Raw genomic sequence first — 22,487 nt, 5'->3', positions numbered from 1 at the left:
GAAAACCACGGCCGGAAATGGCACACCGGTCCGAGGTGCACGCGCATATGCAACAGTATGGCCAATACGTGCAGCCCTCCCAGTTTCCATCGTCCGTATTCCGCATTCATAAGTAGACCGTCGCTCTTTCCCTCCGTGACAGAAGCTCTTGCTGGTTACTCTGTTCGTTTCGTTGATGGCTCTTGCCTTTCTTGAGTCGTCGACGTCGCCATACGACTTCTGCCCGTTCCGACCCGCAGCCTTAAACCTTCTGTACAACACCTGACTCAACATCGGCAAGCGCACGCTCCTGCCGCCTGCCCCAAAATATAAAGAAAGCGGAAGGATCGCGGTCGAGTGCGGTCGCGGCCGACAAGCAGCAAGAACGTTGCATTCTGAGTCGCCGTTCTCTCCTCGATCCAGGAACTCGGCACGCCTTCCTAGCGCCTGCTGGTGGCCCATCCCCTCTTTTCGCTGCTTCGCTGTTTCGCAGCAGGGGTCCTCAATTTCTCTTGTTTATTCGAATCCTTCGTCTCCTTAATACATCCATTTGATTCTTCATTTGTTTGTTTATTTCTTGAAGCTATTGTCTTACGTGGCTATTTCTCTTTTCATATACCGTCCCCTGATTGTTTGTACGGCCCAAATTTTGTCTCTTACACGGCCCCGCACGCACGCATAGTCCACGCCCACTCAAAATGTCCGCCTCCGAAACGGCGTCGGCGCCGTTCAACGGCTATTCCATCGGCCGAGTTCCTGGCACGGCCGATTCCAATGAAGAGAAGCGGGACTTGCCAACGGGCGACGACGAGTCCACAAACAACGACTCCAACCAGGAGGAACCGTCCGCCGAGGCCGCGGCCGCGGCCGCAGTTGCTGCAGGCACCACGGGCGTCGAGCCGCCAATAGAGGTGCCGACAGAGGCGCCGGCCGAGGAGTTCAAGGAGGGCGGCTACGGCTGGGTCGTCGTGCTGGCGGTGTTCTTGCTCAACGCACACACGTGGGGCGTCAACTCGGCGTATGCCGTCTTTCTAGCCTACTACCTCAACAACGACGCCTTCCCCGGCGCGACCGCCATCGAATATGCCTTTGTCGGCGGCCTGTCCATCTCCATTGCCCTGCTCGTCTCGCCCCTGTCCACGGTGTGTGTGGGCCGTTTCGGCACCCGCGCGACGCTGCTGGTCGGCATGTTTTTCGAGACGCTGGCCTTTATCGGCGCCTCGTTTACGCGCCAGATCTGGCACCTGATGCTGTCGCAGGGCATCGCCTTCGGCATCGGCATGGGCTTCATCTTTGTGGCCTCCGTCGGCATCGTGCCCCAGTGGTTCACCAAACGCCGCTCGTTTGCCAATGCCCTGGGCACCGCCGGCTCCGGCTTCGGCGGCCTCACCTATTCCCTCGCCACCAACGCCATGATCCGCAACATCAGCCTCGCCTGGGCCTTCCGCATCCTCGCCATTGTGTCCTTTGCCGCCAATTTGGTCTCCACCATCCTCGTCCGCGACCGCAACAAGGTCGTCGGCTCCATCCATGTGGCCTTCCGCCTGAGCCTGCTGAAGCGTGTCGAATACGTCCTGCTCGTCACCTGGGCCTTCTTTTGCATTCTCGGCTACATCATCGTCATCTTCTCGCTGCCCGCCTACACCCAGGCCGTCGGCGGCACTGCCTACCAGGGCTCCATTGTCGCCGCCATGTTCAACCTGTCGCAGGGTCTCGGCCGTCCCTTGATTGGCTTCTTGAGTGACCCCGTCGGCCGCCTCAATGTCATGGGCCTCGGCACACTAACCGCCTCGGTCAGCGCCCTCTTCATCTGGATCTTTGCTGGCAAGTACTATGCTGGCGCCATCATCTACGCGCTGCTCGGCGCCTTTGCCGGCCTGCTGTGGGCCACCGTCGCCCCCGTCACTGCCGAGATCGTCGGTATTCCCCTGCTGCCGGCCGCCCTGTCGGTCCTGTGGATTGTCCTGGTGCCGCCCGCCACCTGTGCCGAGGCCATTGGTCTGAGCTTGCGCACCGACTCCGGCAGCGACTCCTACCTGCACGTCCAGCTGTTTGCCGGCTTCTGCTTCCTCGCCGCCTTCATCGCCGGCTGGCTGCTGCGCGCCTGGAAGCTGCACCAGCTCGAAGACGCTACCAACGAGCAGAGCGGCGCACCGCGCGAATCTTTCTACCGCTACCTCCTCAGGTTCGCGTGGGTCTTCAAGGTACAGCGTGTGTAGAAGGACATAGTCAGGGGAGTGAATCAACGTACGAAAACAAACTAGAACTCGAAAAGGAGTGACGTAAGAAGTGTATCGTACGTGAAGTGGGAAATGTTTATATGCTTGGTATAGACAGCATTTAAAAGGGAACCCCGGAGTCTGGATTATGCAAGCGTTTTTATTGCAACTCGTTGTGTTTGCATTGTATTGCATTTTCACTTTTTTCGTTTCTTTTTTTCTTTTTACTATTTTATTGTTTCATTTATCAATATTCTGACTACTTATATATCCATTTTAATGTCCTAATATATAGATTACTAAATTGATTTTTTTCACAATTTTTCTTTCCGTTTTAGGCTCTGATTTTTTTTTTTTAGATAAAATAAATATAATTACAACTTTAACTCCCACCTTAGTATACTCCAGAAACAAACTTAGGAACAAATTAAGGCCCAAGAAATGAAAAATTACTTTCTTGATGTTCATTAGAATGAGCCGTTGTAGTGTCGGACCAAAGTTCGTTTTATTTTATTCTGTATGTATCTGTTCATTTATCCGTAACCAAGAGAGGACATCAAGAGAATGCAACAAGAAGCATAATAACAAAGAAAAAAAGCTAGGCTCTGAAGTATTAAACAGTTCATGCTTGGAAAGTTAACCAACCGCTTCATACCGAAAGAGACGGAACGATAAAAAAAGGAAACGAAATAAGGTAAGAATAATACAATTTTGTAGAGAAAATAAGTAGGCTCGTAAAAGAAATGATATCCAAAGGATTTTCATGACGAAGTCGAAGAGAACGGAAGAAAAGGAAAGACAAAAAAAAAAAAAAAAAAAAAAAACAAGATTACACCCGAAGAGACTCGCTCGCACCAAGAACATCGCTGTCCTTGCGATGGCGGTGGGCGGTCGCTCCCATAATGTCGCTGTCGTCGCCATTGTCATCGCGTGCCGTCTCGGCGCCCGTCTCGTCGTCATTATTGTCGTCATCGTCACCACGGCCTCGGCCATCCCGAGCCAAGTGGTTGTCCTCGTCATTGGAGCCAATACTGCCCTCGCCCCGCGCTGCCCGCCGCGCAATCTCCCGCTCCTGGTAAATCTCGCTGCGCCGCCGCTCGGCCTCGGTCAGGCAGTCCACGTACGTCCGGTACTTGACAATCTCCCGCAGCAGGTACGAGCTCTTGCGCTCCCAGTTGGCCATAGCCTTGGTAGCGTTTTGGCCCCGCGGCGTGAACGCGAGCAGCATGGGCGACCGCAGCGCGTTGTGCGACTTGAGTTCGCTCTCGATGCTCTGCACGTACGCCATCAGCGTTTGCAGCTGCTGCGGCTCGGCCGCATTGGACGGGCGCAGCGACTGGGCAGGCGGCATCCACTCGGCAATGGCAATGCGATCGCCGGGCAGCTTGCCGCTGCCGCCGTGACGGCTTGAACTGCCAATACCTCCACCGCCGATATTCGCTGCCGACGCCGTGAAGCCACTGGACGAGGAACCGCTGCGGCCGTGGCCGAAATCGAAGGAGCCGGAGCGGAACGAGCTGCGCGATTGCAAGCTGGCGCGACCCGCAGCGGCCGAGCCAGGACGCGACGCCGACGGCGGGTAAGGGCCGTGGGTACCAGTGTTCGAGGTGGACGGCAGCGCCGTGCTCGACTCGCTCTTGATCGCGTTCACCAGCGAGTTGTTCACAATGCCGTCGCCCCAGCCGTACTCAATGTTGGATATGCCGCCGACCAGCGGATGTGTGCTCAGCCGCGCGCTCCAGTAGTTGGCCGTTGTCACAAACTCCTTGCAGATTTCGGGCGTGCCGACCTGGAACAGATGGACGGCGCCCGTGGGCAGGCTGAGCGCCCACACATGCGGCCGCTGGCGGGAGTAGCCTGGGGGCGGTAGGGCTGACGCGAGTGTTTGCTTGAGGCCAAACGAGCCCACGTTCGTGGCGTTCTCCTGCCAGTTGCCACCACCAACGACGGCGCCCTTGGGCAGCGCATTGTTGCGTCCGCGGTTCTTCGCGCGCAGGGACTTGTTGGGCGTAAAGGAGAACAGGCTCATGTAGCCCTTTTGCACAACGGCAAAGACCTCGGTCCAGTTTCTATCCTTGGCCTTCTTGTCCATGCCGTCCAGGTGATGCTTGTGGACAACCATGCCCTCCTTGACCCACGGCGGGCCGGCCAGTTCGAGCGACTCGTCGTCGAGCAGTGGGTTGGCGCCGTCGCGCTGGTGCATGGACTGGTCGTCACTAATTATCGAAGCAGCTCCAGTGCCGCCGAGCGCGTCCTCTCGGATGATGGCTTGGCTGAGGGCGTTGGCGAAACCAATGGACTGCTGGTACTCGCCGCCGCGGCCTGCCCAGTTCGAGCCAAAGGACTCCATGGACATGGACGTCTGAGTGCGACCGAGCGACTGTCGGCTCCAAGTGGCCGATGATACGGTGGGACTCCAGATGGAGTTACCGTCTTCGAAACTCGTGCGGCTTGACGAGAAGCCGTTGGCACCGGTCGCACCGCCTGCACCACCCGGACCACCGACTGCCGGGCCACGCACGCGCGACCGGCTCTTGGAAGTCCAACGTGACGAACCAGCCCGGGTGTTGGATTCGGTGACGCGTCCGCGGAGCGAGGCCTGGCTCTCCGAGGGAGCCTTGCTAATTACGCTGGGCGTGCGCTTGAGCATGCCAATGACCGACAGGCCGCTCTGGTTGTTCGGCGTCTGGCTGTTGCTGTTGCCGTTGCCGTCGGCACCAAAGAGCGGCAGGCGCTCATCGCGGATCGAATTGTATATGATCTTGAGCACAATCTCCATCTGCGATTCCCAGGCGCGCATCGAGCCCTCAAACGGTGCCTTGACTAGAGGGCCGCAGTCGTCCTGGTTGTGGCCCAGTGACGACTCGGATCGTGGAGGGAGGGACGCCACCGCCAGGTTGCGGTCTTGGTCCACCGACGGACGTCGGCCGCTGTCGGGGCCGCCGTAGATGGAGCGACCGTTGGCCTTCGGATCGGAGTCGGCGAGAGTGTGATGAATCGACGTCATTGTGTTCTTAATAAACTGGGACCGAGTCATCTTGGACTCAATGTCGGCCAAATGCAAGTCGGTGTTGAGGAGCATGATCGAATAGCACGTAGTGTGGACGACATCTGGGGAGGTGTTGTCAGCAAGGAAGAAACGGCACATGTGTCATAAGCACGAGACGGGATATACGTACCCAACGACTTAAAGCCGTGGTTGGGATTGTTGGCACACCATCGCTTGGAAAATGATACCAGAATACGGTCGACCTGCTGTGTCTCAGCGCGGAGCACGAGGCGACTGCACACATCGCGCAGCGCGCTGACAATGCTCTGGTTGCGGAAATCGTAGAGCTCCATGTAGGCCTGGAGCGTACGCTGCCGGACCGGGCCTTCCTCGCCCATCCAGGCAGCGGCCTTTTCCTTTTGGATAAAGTCTTCGCAGCCTTCGTAGATGTTGAGGGCCTTTTGCCGGTCATCCTCGGTAGGCATGCCAACGACAAACTCGGGCTCGTCGATGATGTTCGGGTCCTTGTCATCTGCCTTCGTGGCGCCGCTGTCGACCTTGACAATGGGCATGTGGACGCTTCCGTTGCCGCTGCTACTGCTCACAAGAGGCGAGGCCTTGGACGAAGCGACTCCGGCAGAGCGTGCCTTGGGAGACGTGGTGGATGCAGCGCCTTCAATCGGCAGGCTCAATTGGCTGCCACTCTTCTTGGAGGATGGGCGTTGGCTTGAGGGGGGTAGGTGCTGATCGTCCACAGCTGACGGGGATACGGACAAAAAGTCGCTTTGTTCAGAGCGTTTCTTGGACAGTGCCTTGGTCATGACGCGGCGCGGGCTTTCATCGTCGCCATCGCTGTCGTCGCTGAGGAACGAGCCCGAGCGGGCAGGATGAGGCGGCGCGGGAGGTTGTCTTGTGGGTGTCTCGAGGTGGTGTCGTTGGCCGCTGGTGCTCCGGTCTTTGCCAGACGATGGCTCGGGGCCCACCGAGCGGATGGTGGCAGTTGGTGGGGGCTCGTAGTCGGGCGAGAAGCCTCTGACGGCTCGATTGATCGTGTCGGCATTGTCTGGCTTCGCACCCTTGTCCCTGGACGGCGTGTGAGGTGTGCTATCGAGGTCTGTCGGCTGTAGCGGCGAAGCCGTGTTTGCATCGTCGCCATTGGTCTTAAGGTACGGGCTCATGGCATGGCTCAAGCTCGTGACGGGACTGGGCGCTGGCTTTTCGACGAAGCGCTGCAAGTTGGGCATCTTCAAGGGCGGCACGAGTGGCACAGGCCGAGACTGTTGTTGCTGTGCCACAGCAGGCGGAGGAGGTGGTGGTTGTTGTTTTGGTTGCGGTGGCAGCACAAGGGGCATTGGCAGTGGAGGCGGGGATTCCGTTTCCGAGATGCTCTTCTTGCGGCGCCTGAAGAAGCCAGAGGGTTTCTTTTGCAGCGTCGCATGTGTAGAATGGTGGCTGTCTCGGGACGGCGGAGCGCTTTGCTGTTTCTGGTTCTGACCCAAGCCAGACGAGCTGTGTTGCTGGCTGCGGGAGCCGTTTGCTACGTCGACAGAGGAGGACGAGGCAAAACCACCCGACGTGTTTGTGGACGCGGATGGTAGCTGTGGCACAGGCTCGTTTTCAGCCGCAGTGTCACGAAATCCACCAAACACACGCCGGAAAAAGCTTGGTTTTTGTCTGAGCGGATGCGGTGGAATCTGCTGCGGCTGTGCGGTCTGTGGTGGCACGACTTCTTTGGACTTTTCGTAGCCAATGTTGGGAGCCGGTGCCGAGTCGAGATCGAAGGCAGGCGGTAGTGGTGGAGTACCGGGTTTATTAAATTTGGTCTGAGACTGCCGGCCGACGGTTGCGCTTCTTGATGACCGCACGCTTTTGCGTCGCTCAGGGTCTGAGGGAGGATCGGGCGGCGGCGGTTGGAAGGAGGGGATCGACGGCATTGAGGGGGCAGAGGTCAGTTTTCGAGGGCCACCGGGAACGGTGGGCGTCGGAGCGGCGTCGTCGTAGGCGTCGTTGAAAAAGGAGTTTGAGAACTCAATATGCCACGGTTGCGTTTGTTGTGCTGTTTGCTGCGCCGCCTGCTGCGCCGTCTGCTGCTGCGGGATCATGGATGTGGGAGGCGGGTTGTTGCCGCTAGACGAACCAGGCAACCGAGGACCAAGATCGAAGCTCGACGAACGGCCCCCGAAACCATGAGCCCATCGCTGGCTACCGAGGACCTGCACATAGCCGGCGTCGATGCTGTTGGTGCTGCTGCTTTTGCTGCCCTTGCCGCCACGCGAGTGCATCATACGAGGCGTGCCTGGCTGGCTGCCTCGGTGCAGGGACGACTCGCGCATGCTGTTGATGCGCCCTAGACTCGACTGGAAGCCGGAGCTGCTGTTGCTGCGGCGGCTGTGGGAGATGCTGCCGGACACGCGACTGGCATCGTCGGGCACCTCGAAGTCGGAGCTGTAGTTGTTATACCCACTGCCGTACCGACCACCGCCCCCTCCTCCACCGCCACGTGGCGCTGTCGGGACATTGGGCGCACGGGCAATGTTGTCGTCGGTGGTGGTGGTCGACAAGGAGTACAGACGGTGGTCCTCAAAGGACGGGGCAGAGCGCACAGGGGCGGCTGTTTGGCCCATGGAGAACTGGTCGAGGGAGAGGAGCATGTTGGAGACGAGGGAGTCGCGGACGTGCCGCGAGGGGAGCGACAGGTCGTGGGAGTCGCGATGGCCGCGTATGGGTGGAGGCTGCGGAGCATCGGCCATGGTCAGAGACGGAGGACTGTTCTCCTTGCCGCTGGCGGACACGGCGTTGGGGGTGTACATGTCGAGAAATGTCTCGACGTCGGCGGCCGCGCCAGAACCCTGACGGGGATATGACGAGGTGCCGGACCGCAGGCGGTTGGGACCGACACCGCCGGCCTCGATGCTGGAGGCCATAACCGTAGTACCGAGTGCTGGGGGAGGTTTCGAGCCGCGGCTGCTGGCCCGAGAAGACGGCACAGGGACGTTGCGGCGCGGCGGTGACAACGGAGGCAAGGCAATCTTGGAGCTGGAGTTGGAACGCGCGCGCGAGGTGTTGACGCTGAGATCTGGCCGCCGCCTTGGGGATCGGCGCGAAGGGTCGGCGTTCATGATCGTGAGGGAAAGGAAGGAGAAGAACGAAACGAAAAGGGCCAACGTCCGTAGACCAGGTGTTAGGGTCCAAAAGGGGCACAGTAGGAACAGGTCGTACACAAGCAGACAAGGAAGGACAAGGCCCACCTTAGGCTAGACGCAAATCTTCGTTCGATTCCGTTGGCGTGCCTGGCGCCCCAGTGTTTGTGGGTGTCTTGTCCAGTCCCTGTTTCTGAGTAGCCTCGCCTGAAAACGATGGATGGGTCATCAAAGCGACGCCGTCGACGACGCCATCCACTCCAAGACGACGGATGAGACGCGCCTGATATTGGCGATTTTGGCGGGATTTGGGCGATTCGGCGAATTCGAGGTGCTGGCAGGTGGAAGAGTGTTGCTTCCCGGGAAATGGTTTAATGAGCGGAAAAGTGTATCGAGATTGGGAGCGGCACGCCGCGCGTGGCAGAAAGACGACCCAGGGGACGCAACAACTCTTTTGGGACTTTGACTATTGTTTTTCTTTTTTTCTTTTTTCTGTTTTCCCTTCTTTTGTTTTTGCCTTCTCGTCCTCGCAGGAACGCACACTCACTCCCTCCCCGGCCTTGCTCCTGGCTGCCCCTTTATTGGACTGCTAGTGATGGCGCTAAAATGCCTAGGGCAAGGGGGTGAGGAGGTATTGGATGCAGGGGTAAGACTGGTTGGAGTGCGCTGGTGTGGGGTTGTCGAGGCCGACGAATGGTAGCGCGGTGTTAGATGCGGGATGAAACGAAGAGAAAGGCAGACGGCCCGGTTGTCGATGATGGCTTCAAAGGAAAGAGAAGGCGGAAACAGAACGACTGAACAAAACAAAACGAAGCAGAGAAGGACGAGGCCCACAGTGTCGAAGAGTTTCTTGATCGATCGCCACGGCGGTTGTCAAGGCCGTGATCACTGCTCTAGATCACGACTCGAAGAGGATGGGTGGGCGGATTCGTGTTTCCTGTGGCCCCTGCCGAGTCTTCTTATGCTATTTGGATCGATATTTGAAGGGTCAGCCGCGCTCTTCGTAATTTGGTGCGAGACTTTGAGGGTTTCTTCGAAATCTCCTGGAAATTGTTTGGAGACCATTTTGGGATGCTGGCTGGTTAAATGCAGGATACTCATATGTACGTTGTACAGCAGGACCGTTTCTGCACTGCATCTGTGCGGGTGCAAGCCCCTTGCAGCAAATCACTGTCGATGCAGGCGAGTGGGGAGGAGATGACGGGTAATGGCTGATGCAGTTGTTGATGAACGATGAAAATGAGAGGATGAGGAAAAAAGGCCCAGAAGTTCAAGTCCCTTACGCCTGAGACGTTCGTCGCTGTTCTCGGCAGGAACGTTCGTGGTTGACCGTTTTCGAGGAAGGTACGAAATGCACGGTGCTTACTTCGTTTACCTTACCCGCCCTGTGCGTACCTCCTTCTTTGGGTGGTGCTCTTGCCTTCGAAACATACGTGGATCACGGATCGCCGTCAAGCCACAAAGCAACAAACCCAAAATTGATGGTGTCAGTAAAGCAACCCCAAATTAGCCAGAGGCGCTTCGAAGCATTGCAGCACACTTTGGAGTACACCACACGAAATTGCATGTGGCTATCATTAACAAAACTGGCACACCAGTGTTGGGCCTATGCGCTCGCGACAAAACACAATGTCGTTGCCGTCTAGTCACGTCGACGAAGTCGACGTCTTCAACAAACAATTCCATATCCATCCCCACTCCCGTCTGTCATCAATCGAATTCTTCCCGTGGCGTGCCCGTATCTGGCCACTTCCCACATGGTCGCCCGTCTCGAGACCCAAATGCGGCCATAGGCTTGTAACCGGCTCCAGGATCCATCGAAAACCACGTGTGGCGGACTGGCGGTTTTGTACGACATACAGTGGCTGGCTGGCCCTGGTCGTTCCAAGAGTGGTCCCTTGTGCCACTGCCAGACAAGGGTTCAGGATCTGACCACCGGACAGAACGGGAAGAAAACAAAAAGGTAAGGGACACGGTGCGACGTGGAATAACAAAACGACGTCAGAGACGCGTTTTTAGGTAGAGATTACGCTATCCTTGTTCCTGCAGTTCGACGCTGCGGTCCCATGTTTGTTCGTTCTGCAAGAACACAGCGCAGTTTTGTAAGATAAACGAAAAGCTGCATTACATCATGTGGCGTGTCCAATGAACGGGAACCATTTCGTCTCTTTCCAGGACTGAAAACGTAACTCATACTATGTCACACAATTACAGAATTGATGCGGGCCGGCTCCGTTGTCTCTTTTTATTTCTACTATTCAACTATTTTGGCCTACTTTGTGGCAGCCCCTTTTCTATTTATCCTACAAAGTCTCTCACCGCCTGACTGAGGACCAGGCACAAAACAGACATAACATAGATGCGGACAGAGGCGCACAAACTGCCGAGCCCCGTCGAACAAAAGAGCTTCGTGAGTCGCGCTGCCAGCGAGACCAGAGCACAAGGAAGCACGAAAAGGATTCACTTGGTACCTGTCAGGGTACGGCTCATAACTCAGTGTAATGTCTAACGTCGTTCCTTGTTGCAGGTTTAACTACCTGTATCACTCTGCCTTTGCCAACTCAAACATGAAATGATACTGAACATGCCTCCGAAACTATCAGCAGGGAGGAAAATACGGACAATATGCACTTTTTGCCGCCACAATCTGGGCCGTGTATACAATGAAGATGTTGCAATGCATTGACATTCTATGGCTGCGAGGGCAGAAGCGGCGCAGGCCAGGACTCCGACAAGATGGGCGTGGTGCAAATCACTGGCAGAGTAGTGCTTAGTTGCACAATGAGAGAGTACAACGTTGGACACGAATCAACAAAGGGTGAAAAGGGACAAATCCTGAATGTGAAAGCAGCGGATGAGCACTGCTTTTCACCAAGGTCTGATTGCCACTGCGACCATTTCGAGTGGCATCAATACCTGCAACGATGAGCGCAACTTGTTGTCGGAGCACAAAATATGGCAGTATAGATGAAATGCGACCTGCCATCCACTGTCACTTGGAATTGGATGGGCCGAAAGCACAGAGTCTTGCGAAAAGACGATAAAATCTAGGATAAGTATCCTACCCATGAGGAATGTTGATGCTCGGCTGGCTGTTGAAGGCAAATTCATTCTCCTTGTCTCGAGGGCCTTGCCCAAGAGGAGAAGTGTTGATGCAGGAGGAAACAAACAAAAGGAAACAAGAATGCGATAACTTATAGGACAATCCTCCAAATCTTATCGTCGTCAAGGTACCGCGATGCGACGCAATGCTGGCACGAATCGGGTCTTTGAAAACTGGAACCAGACAATGGGGGTATATACAGTAATTTAAAAAAAAAGGGCTTGCTCATAACCATATCGAATACGACTCAACCGGAAAAAGCCGAGTAAGAGTCAAGACTGAGAAGCAATTCAGAGATTCAGTGGACTGGTCGATCGAGTGCATGTGCCACGGTAGTCGGACACGCGATTCTCATAAGAGGGCTTTGTGCCCTGCCATACGATTGGACAGAGCTGGACCGACCGGTGGCTGACTGCCTGGTTCCAACGTCCTTTCTTGGCCGTTCTTTTAGTCTTTTTTAGGACTTGGAACGTATTTAAGGTGGCTTGGATTTGTCGCTGTTCCTCCCTCTTTCTTGTCAAACCCTCCCTCCTTCCCACCACTTTTCTGTCCATCGCCAGGTCGGTCAATAATCGAAGGGGACATCTTCCTGCAATCCCCCTTCCATTCGCATACTTTCCAAAGAGTCTACTCTTGAATTCTATCTTTTGCAATGGCTCAGACGACGTACCTCATCACCGGTGCCAACAAAGGTGGGAAAAACAAGCGTTCGAATTCAAAGGCGGGGTTCTTTGTTTATTTTGCCCCTTTTTGACAGCATTAAATCCGCAATTACCTCTGATAATCAAATCAACAGCCGACACACCTCGATTGCAATCTGTCATACCGTGTAAATGAATTATTTAGATTGTGTTCATTCGTCGTACTGATTCTTTGGCACAGGCATTGGCCGCGCCATGGTGCAGCAGCTGTTGCAGCGCGCCAACACCACCGTCATCGCCTGTGTTCGCCAGCCGAACGACCCGACCGGCGTCTCACTCAAGGAGATTGCAATCACCGAGTCGAGCCGCCTTGTTCTGGTGCAGCTGCGCAATCCAGCCGACTATGCCGCGCTGCCGCAAACACTGGCCGCCCAGGCCGTGGCGCGCATTGACGTCGTCATTGCCAATGCCGGACACTCTACCGGACTCGACAAGTCGCTGCTCGAGACGACCGTTGACGACGTCGTTTACGACTGTACCGTCAATGCGGCAGGTCCGCTGCGACTTTTTGTGGCAACATGGCCGCTCCAAGAGGTGTCTGCCGCGGACACCACGGCTGCCACCCGGTTTATCCTGATCAGCAGCACCCTGGGCAGCATTGGCGTGCAGGACCAAGAGAGCATGCCGGTCGGCGTGTCGTACGGGATGAGCAAGGCGGCGGCCAACTGGTTTGCCAAGAAGTTGAGCATCGACTTTAAGGACAAGGGCCTGGTGGCAGGCGTCTTGCATCCTGGGTAGGCATTTTTTTTGTTGCTTCCCACCATATTTGCTCCAGTCGTAGTGTATTTTACTGACCATGCTACATCAGCTGGGTAAAGACTTACATGGGACAGGCGCTGGCCGATGCGCTGGGCATCAAGGAGCCTCCAATCACGGCCGACGAGAGCGCGCAGCAGTGCCTCGAGCAGATTGACGACTGGACACCCGAGAAGAACGGCAAATTCCTGACGTACACAGGCAAGGAGCTGCCATGGTAGACGTCCGTACGGACCAAGCAGGGGGTTAATACAAGCCACTGTGCGCTGCCTATTGTATTCCTCAATCTATTGTCCATGCCTGCATCCGAAATGCTTTGCTTTGCTTTCATTGGGATTGGACCTTTCAATTACTACTTGCATATGTATGCTTGCTTGTCGATTTACAACACGAATAATCTTTATGTGGTCTTTCGGGCCAGTACAATGTATGATGTACGATACTCTGCAACGCGCAGACCTGTACCTCGGTGTTGTAGGACTTTTATATCTAATGGCGCCATAATACCACGTCGTCAAGAAATTACCGACATCCCCGGACGTCGAGCGTCGATGTTTTCGACATTTGACATTTGTTTCATCTCACTTTGTTGAGGATGTCATAATCTAGGACTTCCCAGCACATATCACAGACCGTACATCGTCGCATTTGAATGATGCAATCAGTATTGAGCGTAGTGGTGCAATGAATTGGCCTCCTTTATTGTGGAAACTTGGTGCATTTTAAGTATAACCAAGAAAACAAGAAGGAGTATAATCGCAGTCAACAATCTTATCTTAGAGATGTGGGCATGGTTGGATACGTTGGGAGAGACAGGTATTAGGCTCCGGCATTTAATTGCCTGGCAGACGGTACGACATAGATCCGTTTCGCTGCAAAGTCCATGGAAAGTACCTGGAGGAAGGTCAAATAAAGTCCAAATAAGGAGTGCCAAGGCTTAAGACTGGTGGCGGACATGGCCGATGATCGATGACCGATGGCCGACGAACAATACGGCCGAGTTGCTTCGTGGATTATCAACAAGTTCGCACACCCAGAACCAGGACCGCTTCACGTGAATATGGTAAGAGACTCGTATATACTAGCAATACCTTTAGTTTTTATTTGTTTTATATTTGAACGCAAAAGGAACCCAGTAGTCGAGCTTGACCAGCAAGGCAGCTTAAAATTACTCGAAAATAATTCCAGTCGCGAGGACAGGATCCTACAAACCCGGCGGCAAGGGAATATCGCAAACGACGCCATCTTTCCCTGGTACTGCTTAACTTTTGACGGGGAATAAAACCATGCAACGTTGCCGCCGCCACGTCGATATGTCGTAGGACTTTTACGCTTGGTTGGGCTGGTGCTGGACAACTATGCACAGACGCGTCAACATGGACAAAGAGTTTTCTCGTTTCGGAGCGACCCCCGGCTTTCGCAGCGTATTGCGGAGGATAGCGCCCTTTTTTGTGGCCCTTTTCCGGCGGCCATAATTGCAACGGGATTGGAGAGTACGACGGGCAGGTAAGACGGCAAAACGATTCGCAAAAAGACCCAACGACAGGCTGAGGCTGCGTGACGGCTTGCCCGATTCAGCAGTCTGGGGAATAAACACCAACGCTGCGCTCCGGCGGGATGACACTGACCGCCCACACTGACCGCCCTTGGCCACTGCCGTCCGTAATGGGGCCGGCAACTTGTGGTAAGAGGGAAAAAAAGAAGCAAAAGGGCAATAGGAAAAACATATGTAAATGTGCAATTCAGCGGATGACAAAGGCGGCTGCATTTTGCACCCGTAAAAGGCGGTAACACTGCCGTAGGACTTGCATGTCTCCGAAGAGGCGAACGTCACCAAATGCAGGCAGTGGCAGCGTGATCGGCATATGCGTTAAAAAAACCCTAAAAAAGCAAAGAAAACAAAAGATGACGAGCACTGTCGGCGATGGACGACTGGAGCAGGGTAGAGAGGTACGATGTAAAAGTGGGGTTGGCCAGCGCCTGCCAGTACGGCCTGCCACTTGCCACAAGGCGGGAACTCCCCCGCGAAGCCGTTTCGGCACCGATGCCGCAAAGTGTCAGATGAAGAACGACATACAAACAGACCCCTACCAACTGACACCACTCTTGTCGTTCCGCATTCCCCTACATTCTCATCATTGACTATTCTTTTAGTTCTTTACTTTCCCCGATCCAAGATGGCACGCTGTTTGCCATCCGTGCTGCATTGTCACCCAACATATGTCGTTCGGGATGCGTGGGCTCGGCTAACTGACCGTGTTGTTGTGATCTCCCTTTCCTATCCTTATGCAACATGCACGCAGTAGTATCTCCTTACGTTTTGATGCATTGCCCATTTGTCATATCGGCCTCGCTTATGACTATCTCACCAGCTACGGCGGAATGACTTCTTCGATTGCTCCTTCCGCAATCTGTGTGGGTGGACTCCGCTTGCCACGGCCTTGATGTGGGTCGCCACCGCCGAAATTGGCTGTTCTGCAGCGCACCGGAGCAGGTCCTCTCTCCTCTTTCCTTTTCCTCCATTGGCTCATTCTTCTCTTACCATCCATCGAAGATTTACAGTGAATAAAATTTGATAAGTTGGTCTCTGCTACTTGGCGAGTTACTTTTTCTTGTAAAATTTGACGGTGACGTGCTCATTCTCTCCCATGTCTTTTGTATTGCAATCCCTGTCCCTATCGCACTCGTAGCTCCGATCCTGTTCCTTCCTCATTTTCCTTGTCGATGCATTGCGCGTGCCGACCGACGTGCATCTGCACAAAGGGGGGAAGGTACGACCCAGGATCTGCAGGTGGAGACTTGCCAGTCCCTAGTCATGTCGAAATCTGACGCCCAAACGCCGTTGGCCGGATGGCAGTTTTTCTTGGAAAGCTTGTCTAGATCGAGCCAAGCACTCACCACGCAGCACCCAAACACCCGCGCGAACCACAAAACCAACGTCCCTTCTCCGTGCCGTCTTTTGCGTAATGGCCGACGGTGGTGTCTCTGGTGGCTCGGAGCCGGCGCGGAGAATAATTGCAGCAATTCCCCCATATCTTTTGTTGCCTGCATCGCTCCTTCTTTCGCAAGAAAGGAGGCAACTGCCTTGGAAGGAGTGACATGATTTTGTTGGGGCGATGCAGGAGCGATGGAGGTCTCTTTCCCCAGGACACCGTCCATGGCAAGGGGTGGCATTTAGTATTTTCTGTTTTGTACGGATGCACGATAATTTGCATCTCTGCTACTTTTCTCTTCTCCCTTGTCGTATTTTGTCCGTCAATCTTTTCCATTCTTAACATTTTCTGTGTCCCCAACCGCAACTTAGGACTTCCACCTACAACACGGCACGTCCTCGATGCACTCATTGCTTGCCGCCCCATCCGTATACAAATTGAGCACCGTCTCGTTTATTATATATTAAACGTTCCCGAGTCCCAGGTCAAGCAACGACAAAATAGACGACGACTATCGACCAGAAGAAGAAGCACATTGATGATAATCGAGGTTAACAACTCAAATGCCAAGACCCAAAGTCATCATCAACAGCAAGCGGCTCTCACTTCCTTAATAGCCTGCATAGACTTACACCCACACGCTACATTTGCTCCATCTGACTTCATCACGTTTATATTGTACACAGCATCGTATTACATCATCTGTTTCTATACCTCACGCCATTGACAGCCCCTCCTCTTTCTCACAATGCCTGAAAAGAACAAAGAGGAGGCGGTGCTAGGGACACCAACGTCCGATGTGGACCGCGAGCTCCAAGGCGAAGAAGACGACCTCGCCGTCGAAGAACTTCATCCCTTTAGCAACGTTTCAACTAGTGCTGCTGCTGTCCTCGATGAGAAGACATCCGGATCCGACTGCGATGAAAAATCATCCGTCAAGGGTGCTGACGGTGTGATCACCGCTGTGGCTGCCACGTCCGAAAAGAAGGAGGACGCGGACGGCGAGAACGACGGCCCACCACCGCCGCCATACTCACGCTTCACGCACCGCCAGAAAATCGGCATCACACTCACAGTCTCCTTCCTGGCCATCATTTCGCCGCTATCCGGTCAAATCTACCTGCCAGCGCTCAACTCGCTTGCGACAGACCTGCACGTGTCCATCTCGTCTATTAATCTGACCATCACCACGTTTATGGTATGCGATTCGGTCACATAACAATTGATATCGACCCAAGCTGACATTTCACAGATTTTCCAAGGCATCACGCCGTCATTCATTGGAAACTTCTCCGATATCTACGGCCGTCGTCCCGCTTACCTCATCTGTTTCTCCATCTATGTCTTCGCAAACCTCGGCCTGGCCTTGCAGGACAGTTACCCGGCCCTCATTGTGCTGCGTTGCTTCCAGAGCATGGGCAGCAGTGCCACCATCTCGCTGAGCAGTGCGACAGTCGCCGACCTCGTGACCCGTGCCGAGCGTGGCAAGTACATTGGCTTTGCCGCCATGGGCGTCACGCTCGGCCCGGCGCTCGGTCCCGTGGCCGGTGGTCTCCTTACCCAATACTTTGGGTGGCACGGAATCTTTTGGTTCTTGTTGATTTTGTCATCGGTCCTTTTTACATTCATGTTCTGTTTCCTGCCAGAGACCTGCCGCAATATCGTTGGAAACGGTAGCGTCCTGCCGCCCTGGTGGAACATGTCTCTCTATCAGTTTCTCAAAACGCGCCGTCTCAGTGCAGCGGAGCGTGCCGAGGTCGGAGACCGGTCCACTTTGACTAGAGGCCGCCGTCGGCCGAACCCGTTTGCGGCCCTCAAGATTTTGATGGAGCGCGAGGGTGGTGTCACCCTCGGCTGCGGCTCGCTGCTGGCGGCCGGCTACTTTATGGTCACCACGACCTTGTCTGAACAGCTGCGCGACCGTTTCGGCTTCTCACCCGTCACGGTCGGCCTCTGCTACCTGCCCCTCGGGTTTGGCACGCTGTCCTCGCGGTGGAGCATTGGTCTTCTGCTCGACTGGAACTTTCGACGATGGGCACGTATCCTCGGCATCAGCATTGACCTCAACAAGCAGCAGAACTTGGACGTCTTTCCCATTGAAAAGATCCGCCTGCAAATCTCCATCTGCGCCATCTACATGGCCTCGGTGGCCGTCATCGCCTACGGCTGGACCATGCAGAGCCACGCGTCGCTCGCCGGGATTGAGGTTGCGCTCTTCTTCCTGGGCGTCTTCTTTGCCGGCTCCATGAACGGCATCAACACCTTGATCGTCGACACCCACGCTGAATCGCCTGCCACCGCCGTTGCCGCCAACAACCTGTTTCGCTGCTTTGTCAGCTCCGGTGGCACCGCCATTGCGCTGCCGCTCATCAACCGCATCGGCATCGGCTTCACGGCCCTTTTTATTGCCGGCGTGTGGGTGGTATTTAGTCCTGTCCTGTGGCTGGTCATGTTCCGCGGTGCTGAGTGGCGCAAGAACACCATGGCCAAAAAGGCCGCGAAGAAGGCCGCCAAGGACGCACAAAGGGAGGCAGCATCCTCCAATGTATAAGGATAAACGAGACGCAGGCATTGATCCGAGCGAGTCCAAGGGGGACGAAGCCAGGCTCACAAGCCACCACAACAAGTACTTGGGGGTATCGGAATTATCCGTCTTACGTCCATAGTAGACGGGCAGCAGCAAAAGGTATTTGTAAATATATAGCAGGTTAGTAGAACACATCAAAATGGTATACCATGGGCGTGAGATCTGATGGGATCCTAGGCGTATATGAAAATGAGTGATACTCGCGTCCTGGAGATGATATTATCCTGCTCTAGACCCTCGCTCTGTTGGTCTCCCTTTTTCTTTTCCTCCCGGTAAAGTATAAAAGCTGAAAGGACTACGTTGTCGCGTGGTGATGTTGTGATCGGCCAACGTGGTCACGTGCCACGATCATAAGGGCCCACATCGTCGTGTGCGCCCTGTCGGTGACATCTGTTTGGAGGGGCACTTTTTGAGAGAGATTTTACTTGTTTCTTGGTCGAATGTCTTGGCAACTTTGAGCCCGGGCGGACCGCTTTCCAGCGGAACCACGCTCAATCTACCCAATCAATTGTCATGACACTCTACATTCGTACGAATCCCACGAAACTTGCCAGATTCATACAGCCCTGACAGAACGTTCTATGCCGCCGTTTAAATCCTTCGCCTTCCTTTTCCTTCCTTCTCCTTCCTTCTAGCAGCGCCCAAACAATATAAAAGGCCCCATGCACACTGGCAGCTTTCCTCAAGATCCTCCACCGCGGAACTTACCGAATATTCCAGCAATCGTATCGTGACAGCAACCAACCGCCAGGATCGAGACAGATGCCCCCTCGGTCGTGCCTTTCCTCTGGTTTTGGTGTGCCATTTACACAACGGCTGGCAGCTCTCTTTGGCAAGACAAAGCAATCACAATTCACTGCGTCGGTGTCAAGTGTATCGGCAGTATCTGTTAGAGCAGTATCAGCCACATCGAGCACATTGGCAGCACCAACATCAGCGGCGTTCTCTTCATTTTCCTCGTTTGCGCAATTCCGGCAAACCTCGGGGCGGCAAACGCAACTTCGCTTTCAAGTCCTACAGACTCCGGCCGCGCTTTCGCGAGAAACCCCGTACACTCGCTCCTTCCCTGGATCCTCCACACCCCCCACGCTGCTCCTGCCATCCACATCGTATATCGGCCGCTCCTTCCAGTCAAACCCTCCGCCCCTTGTATTCCAGAAGAGAATGGCACATTCAACTGCCAACGGCAAAGACGGTATTGATGTGGCAGCGCGGATCGCCGACGCCACCACCTACGTGCATGATCCTCCACTGCCGCAACACCTCAAGATCGTGGCCCTCGAGACGTTCTTCACGCCTCTGCCGCCACTCATCATCCCCAAGCCGTACACCTACACCCTCACCGAGTACGAGCGCACCACGGCTGACCAGGTGGCAGAACGCATCCAGGATGCCGACATCGTCATCACGACCGTCGTGCCCATCCGTGCGGCGGCACTCTCCGCGGCCAATGCGCCCCGTTTGCGCCTGGTTGCCGTCATGGCCTCGGGCGTCGACGCCGTCGACCTGGCGGCGTGCGCCGCCCGCGGCATCCGCGTCCTGAACAGCCCCAACTGCAACTCCATCTCCGTCGCCGAGCACGTGGTGTCCCTGTACCTCGCCGCACGCCGGTCGCTCTTCCCCGTGCAGCGCGCCCTCGGCCGCGGCGATTGGTCCCACATGGGCGGCATCATGATGCGCGCCTACACGGCGGGCGCGCCGCCACGCAGCTGCTACGACGAGACGGTCGGCATTATCGGGTACGGCGGCGTCGGCCAGGCGGCGGCACAGCTGTTTGGCGCACTGGGCATGAAGGTCATCGTGTCTGGGCGGCGGGGCGAGACGGCGGCCCCCACCACCACCACGACAACCACAGCGACGCAGCAGCGCAGCAGCGATCGCGTGCCATTCGACGAGGTCATCCAGCGCGCCAGCGTCCTGGTCGTGTGCTGTCCGCTGGTGCCGGACACGAAGAACCTGATTGGCGCCGCCGAATTTGCAAAAATGCAGCCGGATACGATTCTCATCAATGTGGCGCGCGGCGGCATTGTCGGCGAACAGGCTCTGGTGGATGCGCTGCGGGCACGCCGTATCGGCGGTGCGGGCGTGGACGTGTTCGACCATGAGCCGGCCACGCCCGAGTCCAGTCCTCTCGTCGCCGCCGCCGCGACCGAGGACCTGAACTTGATTATCACGGGCCACACGGCGTGGGTCTCGGCGAGCACGCGGGCCAACTACCAGCGGGTGGTGCAAGAGAACGTCGAGCGATTCCTCCGAGGAACAGCTGACGCGGACCGGACAAAGGCGTGACGAGGGCGGCATGTATATGGTGGATCATCAATGGACCCTGACTCGAAACTTACCAGACTTGCATATGTAAACCGGCTAGACAATAAACATATTTTAAATACGCTTGCCCCAGTAGTTTAAAACATATATCCGTTTTTGAAGCGCCACTTTTATTTGAACGTACTTTGTCGTTCTTCCCCAAGAGGGAGGGCATTGAAAATAGATTATATTTTCCACATAAAAATTAAGTGAAAGAAAATAAGTTCTTCCTGTTACAGGCACCTCCTTCTGGTTTTATCGTCATATGCCACGCTCCTCTTGTGTCAGCGCCTGCGCCCATTCTGCTTCCTTGTTTTAGCAGTTCTCATCTTGCGAGGCAATGTGACTGGAGACGAAACGTCTTCGACCATGGTCGAGGGTTTCTTTTCCGTTCCCATCGCCAACGTGGCTGCATCTGATGCATTTGAGGACACAGCCCGGCCCCTGGTCGAGGCCGATGCTGCAGAGCATTGTGACGACGCAGATGATGGCGAAGATGGTGAAGATGGCGATGTCACAGACTTTGGCGCCGCTTTTGCTCGTGTGGTTGTGGCAGACACTCGTACATTTCCTGCAGCCGTCTGCCCTGCACCCGTGGCGGCCGCCGCCGTCGTTGTATATTCCGCCGGGTAGTAATAGTAATAGGCCTGACCATCGCTACCACCGCCTCGCACTCTCGCACTGTCTGCACCACCCGCTGTTCGCGTTGCGTATGACGTCGTGTCGGCGTAGTAGGAGCGCGTGCTGCGACTGCGGCTGCGTCGACGCCGGCCTTTGAACCGTGACGAGTACGTCACACAGATGCAGCCGACGAGCAGCAGAAAGAAGAAGATGCCGAGAACGATGGCCGCGATAGCGCCGGGGCTGAGGTAGTAGTGCCAGCCTGGTGGATGACCAAAGGGCGGCCCATCGCCAGGAGGGCCTCCCGGTGCCCAGTCTCGGGATAGAAGGGCAGCCAGGATGCGCTCCGATGCTGCTTTGGCAGGCGCCATTGTACGACGCTGTGCAATCGTGTATCGTGTGTTTGTAGTGCGATATGTTGACAAGAGGCGTATTTGGTGCAAGTAGTGTAGTATTCTGGCTCGACAAGACGGACTTGGCGATTATATTCTAACGACAGGTGATAGTGTCTTGCAACATAGCGCTGCCAGTCTATAAAGTATGTCGTGCATATGCATGTTTATAGATGCGGGGAGTGAAAAACGGCAGGGTACCGAGCTCGCTCATTCTATTTATGCAACCGCGGTTTACTGGAGAGATGACCGAGACATGTCTGTTCGCAGCCAGAATTGTCCGATGGAAGTTCCAGCCTCCCGATTTTCTCTTGGTGTTGATGATTTCTTCCGACGTATTGCCAGATATAGTGCAGAATTCATTTATACAGAACGTGGAGACAGGGGATCCTCTAAATGGCCCGCAACGTAGACTCGGCAAGATACATGGAAGCAAGAAGGAAAGGCACTTGGTAGAACATGGCAACCAGGTAGTAGAACGAGACAAGACGGATTGCCTGGACCTGGTTGCAACATCAAATTATTCTTTTCAAGTACAGTGTGTCAATAAGGGGCCAGGTGGCAATTACCCGCTTCAACAACCGTCCAATAAGGTCGATCATGTTTAAATGTAGGGCGAAAAGAAAACCAAATTGATGGGTGAGGACTGGAATAGCGGCTAATTGCGTAGGATGAAATAAATTGCATACGGGAGTACTCCAAACACAGTCTTCCCTCTTGTATCTGCCCATTTATTTGAGGCATTCCAAGCATTCGACGT

General features: G+C 55.1%; 6 protein-coding genes across 6 annotated transcripts; 4 read left to right on the top strand and 2 right to left on the bottom strand.

Annotated features, from left to right (window-relative positions):
* Nucleotides 1-677: 677 nt before the first annotated feature.
* On the top strand, nt 678-2,198 carry SPBR_01646 (MFS transporter (Mch2); the record flags this gene model as incomplete). Its single annotated transcript, XM_040759956.1, has 1 exon — nt 678-2,198. The coding sequence occupies one exon, from the start codon at nt 678-680 to the stop codon at nt 2,196-2,198; it is 1,521 nt and encodes a 506-aa protein (XP_040619317.1).
* An 829-nt stretch (nt 2,199-3,027) lies between these two features.
* On the bottom strand, nt 3,028-8,306 carry SPBR_01193 (sec7 domain containing protein; the record flags this gene model as incomplete). Its single annotated transcript, XM_040759504.1, has 2 exons — nt 3,028-5,309; nt 5,378-8,306. 2 exons carry the CDS (start codon nt 8,304-8,306, stop codon nt 3,028-3,030), a joined length of 5,211 nt encoding a protein of 1,736 aa, XP_040619316.1.
* Nucleotides 8,307-12,326: 4,020 nt separating this feature from the next.
* Nucleotides 12,327-13,108, top strand: SPBR_01989 (uncharacterized protein; the record flags this gene model as incomplete). Its single annotated transcript, XM_040760298.1, has 2 exons — nt 12,327-12,865; nt 12,940-13,108. The coding sequence occupies 2 exons, from the start codon at nt 12,327-12,329 to the stop codon at nt 13,106-13,108; spliced, it is 708 nt and encodes a 235-aa protein (XP_040619315.1).
* Nucleotides 13,109-16,568: 3,460 nt separating this feature from the next.
* SPBR_01546 (MFS transporter) lies at nt 16,569-18,371 on the top strand (the record flags this gene model as incomplete). The annotated part of the gene is made up of 2 exons (XM_040759856.1): nt 16,569-17,018; nt 17,073-18,371. The coding sequence occupies 2 exons, from the start codon at nt 16,569-16,571 to the stop codon at nt 18,369-18,371; spliced, it is 1,749 nt and encodes a 582-aa protein (XP_040619314.1).
* Nucleotides 18,372-19,571: 1,200 nt separating this feature from the next.
* On the top strand, nt 19,572-20,696 carry SPBR_01836 (glycerate dehydrogenase; the record flags this gene model as incomplete). Its single annotated transcript, XM_040760146.1, has 1 exon — nt 19,572-20,696. One exon carries the CDS (start codon nt 19,572-19,574, stop codon nt 20,694-20,696), a length of 1,125 nt encoding a protein of 374 aa, XP_040619313.1.
* Nucleotides 20,697-20,998: 302 nt separating this feature from the next.
* SPBR_02012 (uncharacterized protein) lies at nt 20,999-21,706 on the bottom strand (the record flags this gene model as incomplete). The annotated part of the gene is made up of 1 exon (XM_040760321.1): nt 20,999-21,706. The coding sequence occupies one exon, from the start codon at nt 21,704-21,706 to the stop codon at nt 20,999-21,001; it is 708 nt and encodes a 235-aa protein (XP_040619312.1).
* Nucleotides 21,707-22,487: the final 781 nt, after the last annotated feature.

Source organism: Sporothrix brasiliensis, assembly GCF_000820605.1.
Source record: "Sporothrix brasiliensis 5110 chromosome Unknown Cont18, whole genome shotgun sequence".
NCBI lineage: Eukaryota > Fungi > Ascomycota > Sordariomycetes > Ophiostomatales > Ophiostomataceae > Sporothrix > Sporothrix brasiliensis.
This window is presented reverse-complemented; position numbering and strand designations above follow the sequence as displayed.